Below are 17,587 nucleotides of genomic sequence, written 5' to 3' on the forward strand. Positions count from 1 at the left end.
GGTGAATTTTATCTCAATAAAAAAAATGCAGTAATGAAAAAACAAGTTGTCTGTCCTCACTCCACTGAGATGGAGTAGTAGACTCTGGTGCTCCCTGATTTCAGAAGGATCTGCTGCAAGTCTCCAGTGTGGGAGTGTGGTACAGTTCTTAAGGTGGCCCGTGACTGGCAGTTAAGGAGATCTGTTGCGTGAACGCTGGCCCCTTGTTCTTTCATCTCTCTGCAGGAACTGAGTGTTGAATGTGGCCTCAACAATCGTATCCGGGTGATAGGGCAAATCTGTGAAGTCGCAAAAACGAAGAAATTTGAAGAGGTAGGTCTGTCTCAGTCAGGCTGCTAGAGAGATGAGTGTGAGCTGTTTAGAAGCCTGATTTGGCTCTTTCTAGGAGCAGGGTTGACAGCTAACTTTGACAATGAACTGATACACGCAATTTTAGGAAATTTAACTTTCATCTTAGTGATGAGGAAGCTTCTGGAAATGCCCTGAGCACAACCCTGAGGGACCAATTGTGTGGAGATGGGAAGCAAAGAGATTAAGGCTTTTCTCGCAGATCCAAGAAAGGGTGTGTAGAGGAAGGCTTAGAGGAACACATGCTTGCTTGTCTTCTCATATTACAGATTCAGGGGCAGGGAGAACACAGGAACTTGAGGGCGAGTGTGGTTTCACAAAGACCAGTTCTAGGCACACCAGTCTCAGTGTCTTTTTGGGAGACGTGTGTGGTTGGTGGTGTCGAGCAGCCTCCCAACGTAGGCAAATTTATTTCAGCCAAATATTTCCGGGCTCTCTACAGATGTCTTGTGGACACAGTGGGAAGTTGTCATTAGAACACGTCAAGGGATGCCGGCACAGTGGCATGGTGGTTAAGTTCACGCATTCCGCTTGGGTGGCCCGTGGTTCGCTGGTTTGGATCCTGGGCGTGGGCCTACTCACCACTCAACAAGCCATGCTGAGGTGGCGTCCCATATAGAAGAACTAGAAGGACCTACAACTAGGATATACAACTATGTACTGGGACTTTGGGGAGGGAAAAAAAGAGAAAAGAGGAAGATTGGCAATAGATGTTAGTGTAGGGCCAATCTTCTTCTTCTTCAAAAAAAAAACACTTCAACGGCTTTGCTCCAGCCTTGTCCTGCGTTTGCGTGTGTGAATTGGAAGGAGACATGGACCTCACACTCAGCAGATTCAGATCTGCTAAGGGGGAGAGTGACCACTACATCTTCAGCAGGTCATCTGAAACATGCAAGCTGCACATTACCAAGAATAAATGTGAAAATAGGCATCTGCGTTCATAAAGTTGCCTGTGTGGTATGGAAAGGGGAGCTGCAGCTGAGTTGCTGTCATATGAATAGACGGATAGGTCTCTAAGGTTAGGGTAGTCACTAGGTTCAGTGTCTGTGTGTTGTTGCCGCTCAAGTAGCATCAATAGTAGTATTGGGAATGGGACGAAGGAGGTAAAAGTTCCAGTGTGTCCTGAGTTCGTCACAAAGTTGATCAGACAACATCTAAAGATGTTTTAGTCTCCATCCTAAGAGGAGTGAACCCAGGAAAAGGTGAGTGGTCTGAAAATCTTGATTGAAGGGAGTCTGGAGTTGTTAACGTGGAGAAGGGACGGTGACATGAGAGAGTGATTCTGGGAAGGTGTGGGGAACAGGACCTAGCTCCCCCATGGGCTAGGTGGGACGTAGAGGAAGCAGATTCCAGAAGCCCGTATGGAGTTCTTGGCAGGTCAAGCCGGGCAGCAGAGGCAGGGCAGGGGTGTGGTCCTGCAGCTGTGCTGGTGTGTTTACACAGAAGAAAGCCAGGGGCAAGATTTCTGGGTCAGGCTGCAGGCCTAGGGCCCGCCGTGGCACTTCTGGTCCTGAGACTCTTCCAGTGACTTTCCCCACGAGAGTCTGAGCAGGCTCTCAGTAGGACTTCCTGCCGATCTCGGGGGGCAGTCAGAACAGCTCCCCTGGCCTGCCTGCTCTCCTCCTTCCCCACAGCCTGTGGCCTGCTGAGGGTTAAAGGGACCTGTGAGGGTTTGAAGGAGCTTGGAGCTGTTCCCCTTGTCGCCATGGGCTGTGACAGGTACACGAGATGTGGGCTTTCGAGGAATGAGTTCTAAGTTAAAAGACCCCATTGTTCTGCTCTGTCCTTTGCTCACGGTACTGTCCCTTGAGTTGAGGGGGCCAGCACACCCTATTCGCTGTCTCGTCTTTCTTGGTGGCAGCATGCAGTGGAAGCACTCTGGAAGGCTGTTGCAGACCTGCTGCAGCCCGAGCGGCCACCTGAGGCCCGGCATGCAGTGCTGGCTCTGCTGAAGGCCATCGTGCAGGGGCAGGTAAGGGGCAGCGGGTCTGCGCCCAGGAGGAGCTGGGATGTGTGTGTGGCGTGATGTTGGGCCCCCCACTGACTGCTCCTGCTGTGCCACGCTTGTACTCTTACCTTTGGTGAGGCCGTTGGGCACAGGGTCTGCTTGTTACCAGGGGCTCTGCAGCTAGACTGGCTGAGTGGGCATCCCGGCCTCCCCTCTGCTATCCGTATGACCTTGGGCAAGTCACTGGAGCCCGCTGAGCCTCCTCTCCTGTAAAATGGGGATGCTCATTGTTACTTCCTCTTCTGGGATGTTTTAGGGAGTAAATGATGTAATTCGTGCAAAATGATGAGAACACCATACTCACTCATTCATGAGTGAGCAGTGTTGTCTTGCTGCCGCTAACCTTATCCCCCTTGCCCTGGGCCACTGCCCCTTGCTCACCGTGCTCCCGCCATGCTGGTCTCTGCTCTTCCTGGTGTGCCCAGGCCACCTCTCACCATTCCTGCCTGGAAAGCCCCCTCCCTGCTTTGCCCATTTCGTCTACTCCTTCACTTGGAGAGACCCCGGCCACTCAGTGTGGTTAGACCGTGGTCGTCATTATGTGAGCACAAATGTGTGTATCCTGGGCTGTGAGCCTCTGGAGGGCCAGAACTGCATTGTCCCCTGCTGTGGGCCCACCACCGTGCCCAGAGTTGGACACAGGGTAGGTGCTGCAAACACACTGGTCACCTGATGAGCCCTGAGCCGCTCTGATGTTCTCAATTCGTCCCTCATGGACTGTTCTGTGGGAAGGAGAAAGGGCCCAGGGTTGAGAGTCTTGGAGTCCACTGCACTTCTTGGGTTTCTTAGAGCCACTCCAGAAACCTAGGTGGTCGGGGGGTCCTGGAGGGACTGCTGACCCTGTGGTTTTGTCCTCAGGGTGACCGGTTGGGCATTCTCAGGGCCCTCTTCTTTAAAGTCATCAAGGATTACCCCTCTAATGAAGACCTCCACGAAAGACTGGAAGTTTTCAAGGCCCTCACGGACAATGGGAAACACATTACCTACTTGGAAGAAGAACTGGGTGGGTGCCACATTGGGTGTGAAGTTTCTCTGGCCTGGGTGATCAGATTTAATCTGGGTTGCTCGAAGCCCGCTGGGGCCCAGAGGGAGTGCTGCAGTTCACGGGGTTGGTGTACAGAGGGTGCTGCACCGTGTAGCTCTGCTTACCTGTGTGCAACCTGGATCAACAACCAGAATCTCCTGGGGAGCTTGTTAAAAATGCAGAGTCCTGGGCTTCTCTCCAGACCTGCTAGCTCAGAACCTCTGGGGAGTGGGGCCTGGATGTGCCTTTTAGGTGGGCAAGAGGTGGTCTGGGTTCTGTGGTAGGGAGAGTGTGACCCAGGCATCAGGCCGCGTCTTATCCGGAGTGCCCTGAGGTTTCTGGGGGCCAGGGCTGCCTTGCTGCATCTTCTTCCTTACCGTCTCCATGCCCCAGGCCTGACCTCGTAGCCCTCTCCTTTGCTGGCCTTCCTCCCTGTTGTCCTGACGGTGTGAGGTTTCTGTGAGTCTTCAGATTTCATGTCACTGCTGTGGGGAGAAGAGGAAGAAGAAATACATTTGATTTAGGCCTTGCTGTTCTGTCACCCAGAAATGGGCCTCAGCTATCAGTCCATCTCTAGGACAGGTGCTGACAGAGGCCCATGGTCAGGTTTCCTGTCTACGTTTATTTGTCCAGCAGCCAAGCGTTGCTTGTGTCTCCTTCGAAAGAGTCTCTGTGGGGATTGGGGGCCAGGACTCTGCCTCCTAGAAGCATGTCCCGATGATGCTTGCACCCCTAGCATGGGGGGATCAGGGCTCTGGGAGTCAGATGCGCAAACACCGCTACTGCCTCTCAGCCCAGACCCCCTCACTGTATTCTGGGGGCTGGTGAATTCCAGAGTCCGTGACATGCTGACCTGCTCAGGTTCCAGCTGAGCCCCAATGGGTCCCATGCACGGCCCGCCTGCCATTGTGTGGAGACTGGCAATGTCGTCCAGCAGTGAATGGGGACTGGGCGTGTTTTCTTGTGGAGGAGGTGAGTAGGAAGTACATGGCTCTCCTCCTCTTCTCCCCTAGCTGAGTTTGTCCTGCAGTGGATGGACGTTGGCCTGTCCTCGGAATTCCTTCTGGTGCTTGTGAACTTGGTCAAATTCAACAGCTGTTACCTTGATGAATACATCGCGTCAATGGTCCAGTAAGAAAAGAATTCCAATAATGTTACTCTGATCGTAGTCTCACTGTCTCGGGTCTTCACTTCAGCTCTGTAGCGTGAATAAAGCTGTTGAAACCATCAAATAAATGGAGAAGTTGGAAGTAGCCATAGCCTAGCCTGTTTCCACTTAAGTTGATATTTCGAGGTTTGACCTAGTGTTTTATTTTTTAACAGGCATATAATATTGCTTGATGTTTTATTTATTATTATTTTTGTTGTCATTTTTTCAAAACACTCTGTGAAATCCGTGAGGGCAGGGGCCTGGTCTTGTTGGTGCTACGCATCCAGCACTGGGCAGTGGTGGCACAGAGCAGGCCCTCCCTGTTTGTGGGTGAGGGGGCCCTAAGGGACGATGAGCCGCGCATTTAACTGACTTTGTAGAGTCACCAGAAAGTCAGATGGAGCCACACAGCCTCTGGGAAATGTCCTTTCCGCTGACTTTGTGCTTCCTCCAACAGTATGATCTGCCTGCTGTGCGTCCAGACTGTGTCCTCTGTGGACATAGAGGTCAGTAGCTGTCCCTCTCCAGGGATGATTCCCTTCATCCTTCTTCCGGTCTGGCTGAGTGGTATGGTAGTTGAGGCCTTGGGCTCTGGGGTCACGTCCTGTGCTGCCTCTCACTGGCTTTGTGGCCCCGGGCAAGGTTTTCGGCCTCCCTGAGTCTCAGGACTCTCTCTTGTAAATAAGGGCGGTAGGATGACCTCCGTCGTGGGGTCATAGTTCATGATGGGACACTCCACAGTGACTGGGATGTAAAAGTGCCGCCTGGATGTTGACTTGCTCTGTGGTTTTGAGCTGAGCCCCCATGGGCCCCAGTGGGGAGGGGCAGCAGTCACTGACCAAAGGAGAGTGGGAAGGAGGCTGGGGTGTCCCCTCCCTATTGGCTGGAGTCAGAGCAGGGCCAGCGTGACCCCTGTCTCCACCCCACCAGGTCTCTCTGCAGGTGCTGGATGCTGTGGTCTGCTACAACTGCCTGCCGGCCGAGAGCCTCCCCCTGTTCATTGTCACCCTCTGCCGCACCATCAACGTCAAGGAGCTCTGCGAGCCTTGCTGGAAGGTGAGGGTCTGAACTGCTGTCCTGGAGAGTTCTTCCCTGGATGAAGTTATAAGCCAGCACATGGACAGGACAAGGGCCATCTTGTCTTCCATGAATGGCCATCTGATTCTTGGGGCGCAGACAATGGTCTGTTGAGTGGACTCCAGTGGCATTTTCCCAGGCAGTTGAGCTGAGGTCAGGGTTTTGGCAGCATCTTGAGAACTCTGGCTGCCTCTGTGTTTGGGAGGAGATAGTGGAGAGCTGGCCGGACGTGGAAGGCTTTGGAGGAGTGGCTATACAAGGCCAGCACAGGGGCCAGAGTCTGCGACCCTGGGGCTTGTATCTGCCAATCCCTAGTGATGGTGCATTTTGTTTCCCAGCTGATGCGGAACCTCCTGGGCACCCACCTGGGCCACAGTGCCATCTATAACATGTGCCGCCTCATGGAGAACAGGCGAGTGTGGGCAGGGCCTGGGGCAGATGGGCGAGGGTAAGGTGGCTTGGATCGGCTGCCACAGAGCCTTCACGAGGAGGCTCACTTTTTTGGCTCTTACCTAGCATTGGCTAACTGTTTCTTTGGGGTGCTGCTCCAGAAGCTGGCACTAAAGCTAGAGCATACATCTTATGCTCCTGATCTCCCCTCCTCTCCTGCTTCTGTCAATAAAATCAGAATGTTCCAAAAGGAACTCGTCACCTTCCTCCCACACTGGCATCTCCTCCAGCGGGGCTGCCTCACCATGTATCCTGTTACAAGGCCCTTGCCCTCACCTCCCACAGCCACACCATCACAAGTCCTGTTGCTTCTGCCCCTGAGAGATGGCTCAAATCTGTCCACTCCTAGGGCCTCCACCCCCACATCCTCAGCTCTCACCTCCTCACTGGTCTCCTGCACCCACTCTTGGCCTCCTGAAGTCATTCCTCCATTTGCAGCCATGTGCTCTTTTTCCAACATAGATCTGACTGTGTCACCCTTTGGTTGAAGCCACGTGTCTCCCAGTGCTCTCAGGATAAAAACCAAACTCCCCACCATGGCAAGGCCTGGGTGGTCCAGCCGTGCTCAGCCTGGGGGCCTCTCGTCCCTCCATCTTGCCGTTTTCCCACCTGCTCAGGGTTTTTACACTTCCCCTTTCTTCGTGCTGGAGTGTCCTTCTGCCTTGGTCGGGTTTCTCTGAATGTTCCTTGATGTCTTAACATGGTCGTTGATTCCTTGATTGTCCTGAGCAGATTTTGCTCTGGTAGCCTGTGGCTTTCCTTCTTAGCTGTAATTTGAGATAGAAACTTGGCATTTACTTATGTGGTCCTTTGGTTCGTGTCTGTGTCCCCTGGACTGTAAGCACTGTGAGGTTGAGGCCTTCTCTCGTTCGCCTCCGTGCCCTGGCATCTAGCGTGGCTCCGTGGTCAGCGGTGACGACTGTTGAGCAAATGCATGAATGAATCAAGTATTTGCTGCTGGCCTCTATGTTCTCTGACCAGCGCCCCTTGCCCAGCTTTCCTTCTGCCTTATAAGTGCGGGGACCCCTAGAGAGGCTGCCAGGAGCCTGGGCCCACCCTCGGGCCCCACAGCAGGCAGACTCTGGGTCCAGGCTCTGCTCACATTCTGTCTTTCTGTGGAACATTTTCAGAGCCTACATGGAAGATGCCCCGCTGCTGAGAGGAGCTGTGTTCTTTGTTGGCATGGCTCTCTGGGGAGCCCACCGACTCTATTCTCTCAGGAACTCCCCAACATCCGTGTTGCCGTCGTTCTATGAGGTAACTCGGTTTCCGTGGCTCAGTGAACTGGTGAGAGTGGGAGAGCTCACCTTGGTCAGACCCTCCCGCCCGCTGCCCAACCAGAACAGGCCTGGCAGACAGGGGTTCTGTTGCAGGGGCTAGGTGGCATTTCCAGTCACTTGCTTTGTAACTGGGGATGAGATTTAGGGCCGTTTGAAGGTTTTATCCTCAAGCAAACGTATCTTATGAGTTTCATCTCCTGCACATTAGCGTTAGAACCGTTGAGGATTCCACCAGGGATAACGACACTCTTACTGTTGAGGGTTTTATTTTGTCAAGTGGTAATGTCACTTTCCTCTAGGATGAGGCCAGTGATGCAGCTTATGTTTCCATGGTGCCTGGTGGTGTTTGGAGCACTTTCTGTGCATGTTCCCATTGAGTCATCACGGCACCCTAGTGGGCTGGACCATCATACCATTCTTATCCTACCATGAGGAGAGCAGTTCAGACAAGGCTCTGTTGTATCCAGAGTTACACAGAATCTCCTGAGCAGCTAGTCTCTGCCATGACCCCACCTCACAGGGCTGTGCCGGGATGGTCTTCACACATTGCTTGCATCAGGGTGGCTTTTAGGTTCTGCTAGGTCAGTAAGTTAGGGGCTAGGAATTTGAAGTTAACAGTCCGGCCGAGTCAGGCCCTTTGTATCCAGTGTGGAAAGCACACTTCTGGGCTCCTAAGATACTTCTGGCCCATGGCCCGTGTGTGAGGAGCGCAGCCCTCTCGGGCATCTTACACGGGGTTCCAAAGGCGACATGGCGGGGGGCTTCCTATGCATGAGGGCGAAGCAGCTGACTGCAGCCAGCTCCCCGGGCCTCGTGTTCCAGGCCATGACCTGTCCGAACGAGGTGGTGTCCTATGAGATTGTCCTCTCCATAACAAGGCTTATCAAGAAGTACAGGAGGGAGCTCCAGGCCGTGACGTGGGACATCCTGCTTAACATTATCGAACGCCTACTCCAGCAGCTCCAGGTGAGGTGGCTGAGAAGGCTATGGGCACAGGGAGGACCAAGAGCACCGACTGGCAGGCCAGGCGGCCCTTCCCTGGGGGTCGTGCAGCTGTGGGGGTGGCAGGCTCATCCCACTTGGAAGATGGCTCCTTGTGCATCTGGGATCCTCCCTCAGAGGCTGCCAGGGCTATGTTCTCTGACTGTTCTCAGTGGCGTCAAATCACCATCCACTGAAGATGGTCGGTTTTTCCAAACCTGCTTCATCATATTGGCTCCCAAACAGGAATATGTAGTAGGTGAGCAAGGGCGTGAGATTGGTGTTGAATCAAGATTGGCAGAGTAACATGCCAGGTCACATCCCTGACCTATAAGTGGAACCTGAAGACAGTTCCCAAAGCCTCTAGAATGTTGGCCACTGCTTTGGTATAACTGGAGGACAGCATTGACCACAGCAGGGAGGAGGACATGCTGATGCTGGGGCTGCAGAGGAGATGAGGCCTCTTCTAGCATGGGCTTGGGGGTTGGGCCTCCTAGGGGACTGGGGTAGGCGATGCGTAGGTGGCCAGGCCAGCAGGAGGAAGAAGTGTGACTCAGCAGAGACTAGACTCTCGTCCCTCAGGGCCAGAGTCCTGAGCTAGACCAAATTGTCACTGACCAGCTGGCCAGACGGTGCTTCATCCTGGAGTGGTGGGCTGGGAGGCCATACCCCTGGGGCCTCCAAAAATTATTGAGCCTGGGGGAGGCATGAAAGCGCTTGTAGTTGTTCCTTTTGAGGCCTGCTGTGTGGGCACAGCCAGGACTTCCTGGACCCACCATTCCCCAAATGGGCAGGAACAGCCTGCTGCCCCACATGTCCCGGTGTGGTGGGGTTGTGTTCCCTATCCAGCAAGAGGGCCTGAGGCACTGTCTGAATGCAGCTCATTCGAGATGAGGACTCTGATGCCGAGTCCTTGAGGGAAGCCAAAGTCACACCTGTGTGACTGCACCTTCATGTTGCAGAGCCTGGACAGCCCGGAACTCAGAACCATCGTCCATGACCTGCTGACCACGGTGGAAGAGCTGTGTGATCAGAATGAGTTCCATGGCTCCCAGGAGAGATACTTTGAGCTTGTTGAGAGATGTGCAGACCAGAGGCCTGTAAGACCAGCTCTCCCCTCTTCCCCCATCCTGGTGGGGCCTTTGGTGCTTGGGCAAGAGGGTGGTTTAGGTCAGGCTGCTGGGGGAGGGTAGGACGGCTCAGCTCTGGGAGCCCTGGCTGTCGGGTCTGAAACCAAGTTTTCTGTGAGTTTGAAATAAAGGGCCGAGCAGGCTTCTGCTTTCCTGGGATGTGTGCTCTAGCAGGGAAGTCTGCCAGGGCGTCAGCAGGCTGAATGTGTGTGGGTCTGTCAAAGAGCAGAGTGCTAGCCTAACCATCAATTTCCTCCCACCTGTGCGGAGGAAGGTGCTGGCCGGCTCCGTGGAGACTTGTTGCTTGGCACGTCTGCTCCCCAGGCGGCAGGCAGTTCTTGTGCCAGAAACGCTCTGCTTGGTGCCAAGCCTTTTATGTGGGTTTCAAAATGAATTTTACCTGCTGCCAGTAGAGGTTTTATTGTGTGGGCTCCCCACCTGGGCCTCGAAGTGGCTGGTTTCCCTGAGCAAACTCCGTTCTCCTGGGCCAGCAGCACGGGCCGTGTTTATAAGAAAACTTCTGGAAGGGCAAAGTGGCTCATTAACGCCAGATTTTTCTTCTTTTGACAGGAGTCCTCCCTCTTAAACTTAATAACCTACAGGGCTCAGTCAATCCATCCGGCGAACGACGGCTGGATTCACAACCTGCAGTTACTGATGGAGAGATTCTTCAGGTAGGCCTCTGGAGACCTGGTTGGCCCCTGGACTCTGACCCTGGGTCTGTGTTCTAGGCCCGGGTCTAGGACACCCAGAGTCAGGGCTTTCTGATTCTTGAAAGTAGTGTTTCTTGCGGAGCAGGAAAAGGTTTGTTTTCCAGTAGGACAGAGTCCTCTGAGGCCTCTGCACTTACTTCTTGCTGTGGAGTGTTTGTCTAGAAAGATGCCGCCTCTGAGGGCCAAGCTCTCTGCCCGTTTGCCCAGTTCTTGGTCTGGATGTTGATGAGCTGGGCCCCATGCAGAGAGAATCCAGAGTCAGTGTTGCCTGCCACCGAGGCCTGGGCTTTGGTGTCCTGTGGTAGGCCTGGGGGCTGGGTCCCCAGGGACGCTCTCGGAGCTTGGGCTGCTGGGTGAGCTGGGGCCTGGTGGAGGGGGAGGCTGGCAGCCAGTACTCCTGCTGGACCCTAGCAGGTGTGCCCCTGTCCCCAGGAATGAATCTCGCAGTGCTGTGCGCATCAAGGTGCTGGATGTCCTGTCCTTCGTGCTGCTCATCAACAGGCAGTTCTACGAGGTGTGTGTCCCGGACTGATGGTGGAGCCCTGGGGTCAGCGGGTGGGAGGGCAGGTCTGTGAGCTGTGCAGGGTGATGCTCTCCCAAGGGGCACAGCGTGGTCCACACTGGGCACTGTGAGCCTCCTGGGATCTGCCTGGGACTTGGGGTCCACACATGCCGCTCTGTGGCAGGCTTTCTCAACAGGCTTTGTCTGTTTCGTCTCTCCTTCCTTCCTTCATTTATTTATCCCATGGTGCCCCCATCAGGTCTGTGCTAGGCCTGGAGATGTGGCACAGCAGCCAGAAGGGACGGTTCCCACCCTCAGGGAGCTTCGGCCTCCTGTCACCCAGAACACAGAAGAATTCCAAACAGTCTTGCTGGGACTTTTTTTGTTTGGTTTTATAATCACACTCACCCCCAGCCCCGGCACGATCAGCTGCTGGGCGGTACCAGGCCCTGTGCATCTCCCTACTGCCAGTCTCTTCCCCATAGCTCATCCTTTGCTAGGTCTGTGACTGGAGTCCATCCTTAGTCCACTGTGCACCTGCCTGCCGTGCCCTTTCTCCAAGACAGGCACTTCAGGCTCTGCACATCTTCCCTTGCTTCACAGCATCCCTCCTCATGGCAGCCCTGCTGGGATACCTGGTGTTCCTAGGACCTGCCTGCCCACTCCTACTCTCTCAGCCTTCCCTTTCCCTGCATCTCTGTCCCTTGGAATCCACCCACCTTCAAAGTCCAGCTCAGTGCCGCCTCTTCCTGGAAGTCTCTCTGGGTTCTCGGGTCCCTCACGTCGGGGTCGGTCTTGTTCTGCTCTCTGTTTCTGTGGTGCTTTGTACCTGCCTCTGTGAAAGCTCTCATCCCACTGCCCCATTATAGTGGACTCCGTGATATCGGGCCAAGGTCTTCCTACTCCCAGTGCATACACACAGAGGGCCCTCCACGTAGGATCATTCTTAATTGTGATGTTGGGTGACAAACAGTAAGTGGGGACGTTCACTGGTTGCATCACGTCTGAGCCCATGGGCCTACGCCTGTGCCAGGCCATCGTGTACCCATCACTGTTCTCCTGAACTGAGGGGCTGTGCAGAGCGCCCTGGAAGGGGCCTTGGGCCCCTCAGGCACTGACACATCCCTGCCGCTGGTTTTCCGAGTCTTGAATGATGTGTTAGTTGCTTTTTGGCCTCTGTCGCAGATGCCTCACCTCACTCCACTTGTGCTTGGTGCAGGAGGAGCTGATCAACTCAGTGGTCATCTCGCAGCTCTCCCATATCCCTGAGGATAAAGACCACCAGGTCCGAAAGCTGGCCACCCAGTTGCTGGTGGACCTGGCCGAAGGCTGCCATACTCACCACTTCAACAGCCTGCTGGACATCATCGAGAAAGTGAGAGCTGCTCGAGGCTGGGCTTTGGGTGCCTGGGCTGCCGGAGGGACTCCGGTTTGTGGCAGAGCCCTGCGGGCAGCAACGTCCTCTGGACTCTGTGTCCCTGTTTTCTGCAGAGTTACTGGCTTGGTCTCGTGGAGGCGGGGCTTACCTCCCAGCAAAGATGAGTGGTGTCAGGAGATGGGCTGGGCTTGTTTCTGCTCAGCCGTGTCCTGTTGCCCAGGGGTCCTGGGACATGGCTGTAGTGTTGCTCCACTGGGAAGTGGGCTGGGGGCAGGGCTTGGGCCCATTGTCCTCTTGCACAGCCAACACCTTTTTCTTTTAATTTTGAAATGCATCACAGTTTCTGAATAGTCCCTCGGGGGTGTAAAGTGCATCTTTCTTTTGAGAAATGAAGGAGAAAGCATTGGATCTGACAGTTGCTGCTGCAGGGAGCCCGGAGCTGGGGATTTAAATAGAGGTCTTCTCTCTAAAGGTGATTGCCCGTTCCCTCTCTCCACCTCCTGAGCTGGAGGAAAGAGACGTGGCAGCATACTCGGCCTCCTTGGAGGATGTGAAGACTGCAGTCCTGGGGCTCCTGGTCATCCTTCAGGTGGGCCTCTGCTCTTCTAGGAGGGTGTAACCACCAGCTACATCTTGGCTGGAGTGCTGCTCTTTAGCGACACCATTTCCTGGGAGGCCTGGGTGCTTCCTGGGAGTCACAGAGGGCAGCCTGGGTGTGATCCTGACTCTTTGTCACAAGCAAGGATCGGGTAAGAGCCCTCAGGGAGGGGTGGACAAGGCCCGGCAAGAGCCGGTCTGTGTGGAGATGCTCTCGAGTCAGTGCCAGAACCATCCCCTCAGCTGTTACCACAGCAACCGAGGAGGGAAGGGCTACCATCCATTCTGGCCCCACAGTTGTTTGATTTTTTTGTGTGTGTGTGTGAGGAAGATTGGCCCTGAGCGAACATCTGCCAATCCTCCTCTTTGTTGCTGAGGAAGACTGGCCCTGTGCTAACATCCGTGCCCATCTTCCTCCACTTTATATGGGACGCTGCCAGAGCGTAGCTTGACAAGCGGCACGTCAGTGCATGCCCGGGATCCGAACCGGTGAAGCGTGGGCCTCAGCAGCAGAGCACGCACACTTAACTGCTTGCGCCACCAGGCCGGCCTCATGTTTGATTTTTTTTTAACGGCTTTATTGAGATGTGCTTTATGTCCCATACAATTCATCCTTTTAAAGTGTATGATTCAGTGGTGTTCAGTATATTCACAGAGTTGTGCAGTCATCACTACAATTTTAGAACATCTTCATCGCCCCAAAAGAAACCCCATACCTATTAGCAGTCAATCTCCGTTCTCCCTTCATCACCCCCAGCCCCTGGCCACCACTGATCTGCTTTCTCTGTGGATTTGCCTATCCTGGACATTTCATATAAATGGAATCATATAATATGTGACGTTTTGTGCCTGGCATCTTTCATTGAGCATAATGTCTTCAAAGTTCTTGCACATTGTGGCATGTGTCAGTACTTCATTCCTTTTTATGGCTAATATTCTATCATATAGATGGACCGTACAGTCACGTGCCGCATAACAACATTTCAGTCAATGACGCATATATGACGATAGTCCCATAAGATCACTACCATTTAGCCTAGGTGCATAGTAGGCTCTGCCATCTAGGTTTGTGTAGGTGCACTCTGTGATGTTCACACTATGATGAAAATCACCTAACAATGCATTTCTGGGAATATATCCCCATCGTTAAGCAGTGCATGACTGTATTTTGCTTATGTATTCGTCAGTTAATGGACACTTGAGTTGTTCCCACCTTTCAGCTATTGTGAATAATGCTGCAGTAAACGTTCTTGTACAAGTGTCTGTGTGGACATATGTCTTCATTTCTCTTGGGTGTATACCTAGGTGTGGAATTGCTGGGTCATATGGTAATTCTGTGCTTACTCATTTGAGGAACTACCAGACTAGTTTCCACAGGGTCTGCTCCATTTGACATTCCCAGCAGCAGTGGATGAGGGTTCCAGTTTCTCCACATCCTCACCAACACTCATTATTTTTTGGTTTTTTGATTACAGCCATCCTAGGTGGTGTGAAATGATATCTCACGGTGGTTTTGATTTGCATTTCCCTAACGACTAATGATGTTGAGCATCTTTTCATGTACCGATTGACCATTTGTATATCTTCTTTGGAGAAATGTCTGTTCAGATCCTTTGCCCATTTTTAAATTGGGTCTTTTGTTTTTTTTATTGAATTGCAAGAGTTCTTTATGTATTCTAGATACAGTTAGATACAGTTTATACAGTTTTTTGCCATTACCGTTTACAGTTTATTCCAGTTTATCGTTTGCTTACATTCTCCATCCTGTCATTTTGTGGCATTGTGCTCGCTTTCCTGGGTGGTGGCTGTCCTCACGTACTCCCAGGCACCGCCCTGCTCCTGAGGGTTGCTGTGCTGCGGCCTTATCCTTTTTTGTCCCCAGGCAGCCTCGGAGGGGCAGCCATCAGGCTTTTTAACTGGCCGCTGCATGTTAATCACCGATTTTCAAGCATCATAGTGTCACTTAAGTTCACTTGCCAGTGTCAGTATTGTGTAAGATGTTATGTTTGAATTAGTGGACTCAAAAACGTCTAGTTGATAAAATGTCAGATGATAGAACAGTTTACTATAATGTTTATGTGCAGTGGATTTTTATTTTCTGGCGTGGAAGTTTAAAATGTGTTTGATAAAAGCTGGACAGCACCTCGTTGGTGTCCCGTCCATAGGAGCCCCGTGCTCTTTACTGCCCTGGCTTGTGAGGGAGCTCGCTGGGCTGTGGGTGACCCTGTGGCCTGGACGAACCCAGAACCCTACTACAGAGAAGGAAGCAGAGATGGTCCGTTGCCTCACTTGGGAATCCAGCCCTGGAGACCCAAGGGCCAGGGCCTACAGAACAGAGCTGTTTCCTAACTGAGGCCAAGTCCTGGGCCGGGTTGTTTTCATGTCTCTTTTTTTGTGATTTAAAAAGTAATATATGGGGCCGGCCCCGTGGCTTAGTGGTTAAGTGCGCGCGCTCCGCTACTGGCGGCCTGGGTTCGAATCCCGGGTGCGCACCGACGCACCGCTTCTCCGGCCATGCTGAGGCCACGTCCCACATACAGCAACTAGAAGGATGTGCAACTATGACATGCAACTATCTGCTGGGGCTTTGGGGAAAAAAAGGAGGAGGATTGGCAGTGGATGTTAGCTTAGAGCCAGTCTTCCTCAGCAAAAAGAGGAGGATTAGCACAGATGTTAGCTCAGGGCTGATCTTCCTCACACACACACAAAAATATATATATATGCATCCAGTTAAAACAGGGAAGCAGTATAAACATAGCAAAAGGTTAGATGTCCTCCCTCCTTCCCGCCAAAATGGACAACAGAGTCCTCAGGTGTCTTTTGCCAAATGGCCTGTGCATTGTCAAGCATTATGTCAAACTCCCTCCCCTCTCCCTTTTGTTTTGTGGAAGGCAGGGATGATGCTTTTTTGTTAACGTTTTCTGAAACAAGGAGAGACAGTGGGATGAGCTGTGGGATGTCACGACCTCCGTGCACTTTTCTTTTTCATTTTTCCTTAAAAAGAATAACAGTGATATGTTTTTTAAGCACCCACTGTTCCTCCAAGGCTCAGTACCATGAAGGGGTTCCGCCGGCTGTGGCTGGGTCCCTTTTGCCCCTCGCTGGTCCCGTCCTGCCCCAAGGCCCCCTCCCACACCGTGAGGTTGCTGGCAACACCGAGGGCTCTCACATCTGTTTTCCCCTGGGCTCACCTGTTAGGGAGGTGCCCTTGGCCTTGCCAAGGTGGGCTGGGGAGGGGCTTGCAGTGGGGATGACCCCCAGCAACTGGGGGAATGTCTCCCTTTAAAAATCCCTCACAGAGCACCTCGTGCCTTGCTCTGCCCCTGGTTTATTCCACTTCGCCTCATGATGCGTTGTTTGAGCACACGTTTCATGCGTTGCTGCATAGTGCGCCCTTGGACAGATTTTCCTTATCTTTTCATTGATTCTCTATCGATGACATGAACATGTGGTGATTTCTGTTTTTTTGCCATTACCGAGGGTGCATGCATGTGGGAGTATCCGTGGGATGAAGCCCTGGGATGGAATTGGTGGCTTGAAGGGTTTGTGTTTTAAAGAATGGTAGATGCTGTCCTAGTTCCTCTCCTCCCCGGGCACCAGAGTGCCAGCTCCCGGCAGCTACATTGCAGCCTCCTGCCCTTGCAGTGACCAGCATGCTCTCTCTGCAGACCAAGCTGTACACCTTGCCTGCCAGCCATGCCATGCGCGTGTACGAGATGCTTGTCAGCCACATCCATCTCCACTACAAGCACAACTACACCCTGCCCATCGCCAGCAGCATCCGACTTCAGGTATGATGGGGCCAGGCGGGCGGTCAGTGGCTGTGGCGGAGCCCCACTGCACCTCAGGGCTGGCCATGGATGGATTCCCTGGGGTGCCTAGCAGCTGCCTCAGTCTTGGCAGATGCAGTGACCACAGGCTGGAGAGGTGGCAGGTGGCCCTGGAAGAGGTCTTCAGTAGACTGTTTCCTCCTTTGTACCAGCTGTGGCTGCAGCCTCCCCAGGACCTGTGGTCCTTTCCTTTGCCTGCCGTCCACGTGCCTCTGCAGCATGTCAGTTTGAGTCACACAGTGGCCTGGTATGGGGCAGAGAAAGGGTATTGCGCTGACTTACAGGGTGGCACGTGGCCCCATTGCTCCTGGTGCTACAGTGTCTGTCAGCAGCCTACAGCAGAGGATTATAGGCAGTCCTGGGCAGGGTGGGCTGGGTGGGGAGGGCTGAGTGGGGCCAGGCAGGACAAACTGCTTTGAGTCCACTGTGGATGCTGTCACCAGGCTGAGCAGAGGTCACTGGGATGGAAGCCCTGATCCCTCCCAGAGCATCTGTCCAATGGGGCATCCCTCTGTCATTTGGGGAGCACGGTTATGTGACCTGTCATTCGTTGGAAGAGGTGACAGTGTGCTGAGCAGAGCTCTGCTTTCTGGCACTTGGGGCCATGTGGTGCTGCCCAGCCAGCGGGCGAGGTGTCTATCTCCTCCATCCTCGGGGCGGGCCCAGCTGCCCCTGGTAGGAGAGGCCACAGCATTGTCCGGTTGCTGTGGGATGTCACAGCCTCTGTGCGCTCTGCAGGAGAAGGCTGTGAACACCCACACCTCTCCATCTGGCACCGTTGTCTGTGTAGTGAAGTTGGGGCGTGTTTGCTGTTAGCAGAAGCAGCCTTTTCTGAGAGACGTGTGGGTCTGAGTGGACGGGCCACGCATGTTCGTGTGCTGTGTATTGTGCCTTCTGCTCTCTGCAGGCCTTCGACTTCCTGCTGTTGCTGCGGGCCGACTCGTTGCACCGCCTTGGCCTGCCCAACAAGGACGGGGTTGTGAGGTTCAGCCCCTACTGCCTCTGTGACTACATGTATGTGTGGGACGGGGTCTTTCCCCAGTGCCACTGTCAGCCTTGTTTCCCCCGGTTCTGGGGCATTAGATTCATGGGCGAGTGGGTGGAGCTACCTGCTCTCTG

General features: G+C 53.5%; 1 protein-coding gene across 14 annotated transcripts in view; it reads left to right on the top strand.

Moving 5' to 3' along the window:
- The window catches only part of TSC2 (TSC complex subunit 2), a 39,190-nt gene that overhangs the window by 1,730 nt on the left and 19,873 nt on the right, over window positions 1-17,587 (top strand). For 9 of the 14 annotated variants that reach the window (XM_004438171.3, XM_087449411.1, XM_087449409.1 and 6 more), the window contains exons 3-18: window positions 226-312; window positions 2,210-2,320; window positions 3,215-3,359; window positions 4,394-4,511; window positions 4,988-5,036; window positions 5,461-5,586; window positions 5,946-6,019; window positions 7,188-7,314; window positions 8,160-8,303; window positions 9,281-9,418; window positions 10,019-10,122; window positions 10,594-10,675; window positions 11,883-12,038; window positions 12,514-12,630; window positions 16,307-16,429; window positions 17,376-17,482. In XM_004438171.3, coding sequence (XP_004438228.2) covers window positions 226-312; window positions 2,210-2,320; window positions 3,215-3,359; window positions 4,394-4,511; window positions 4,988-5,036; window positions 5,461-5,586; window positions 5,946-6,019; window positions 7,188-7,314; window positions 8,160-8,303; window positions 9,281-9,418; window positions 10,019-10,122; window positions 10,594-10,675; window positions 11,883-12,038; window positions 12,514-12,630; window positions 16,307-16,429; window positions 17,376-17,482 — 1,808 coding nt within the window. Of the gene's footprint in view, window positions 1-225; window positions 313-2,209; window positions 2,321-3,214; window positions 3,360-4,393; window positions 4,512-4,987; window positions 5,037-5,460; window positions 5,587-5,945; window positions 6,020-7,187; window positions 7,315-8,159; window positions 8,304-9,280; window positions 9,419-10,018; window positions 10,123-10,593; window positions 10,676-11,882; window positions 12,039-12,513; window positions 12,631-16,306; window positions 16,430-17,375; window positions 17,483-17,587 lie in introns of those variants that run through there. The other 5 variants (XM_087449412.1, XM_087449415.1, XM_087449419.1 and 2 more) reach the window with 2 other exon arrangements.

This window comes from Ceratotherium simum, chromosome 26 (genome assembly GCF_057802395.1).
Source record: "Ceratotherium simum simum isolate JZ-2026a chromosome 26, ASM5780239v1, whole genome shotgun sequence".
In the NCBI taxonomy this organism is placed as follows: Eukaryota; Metazoa; Chordata; class Mammalia; order Perissodactyla; family Rhinocerotidae; genus Ceratotherium; species Ceratotherium simum.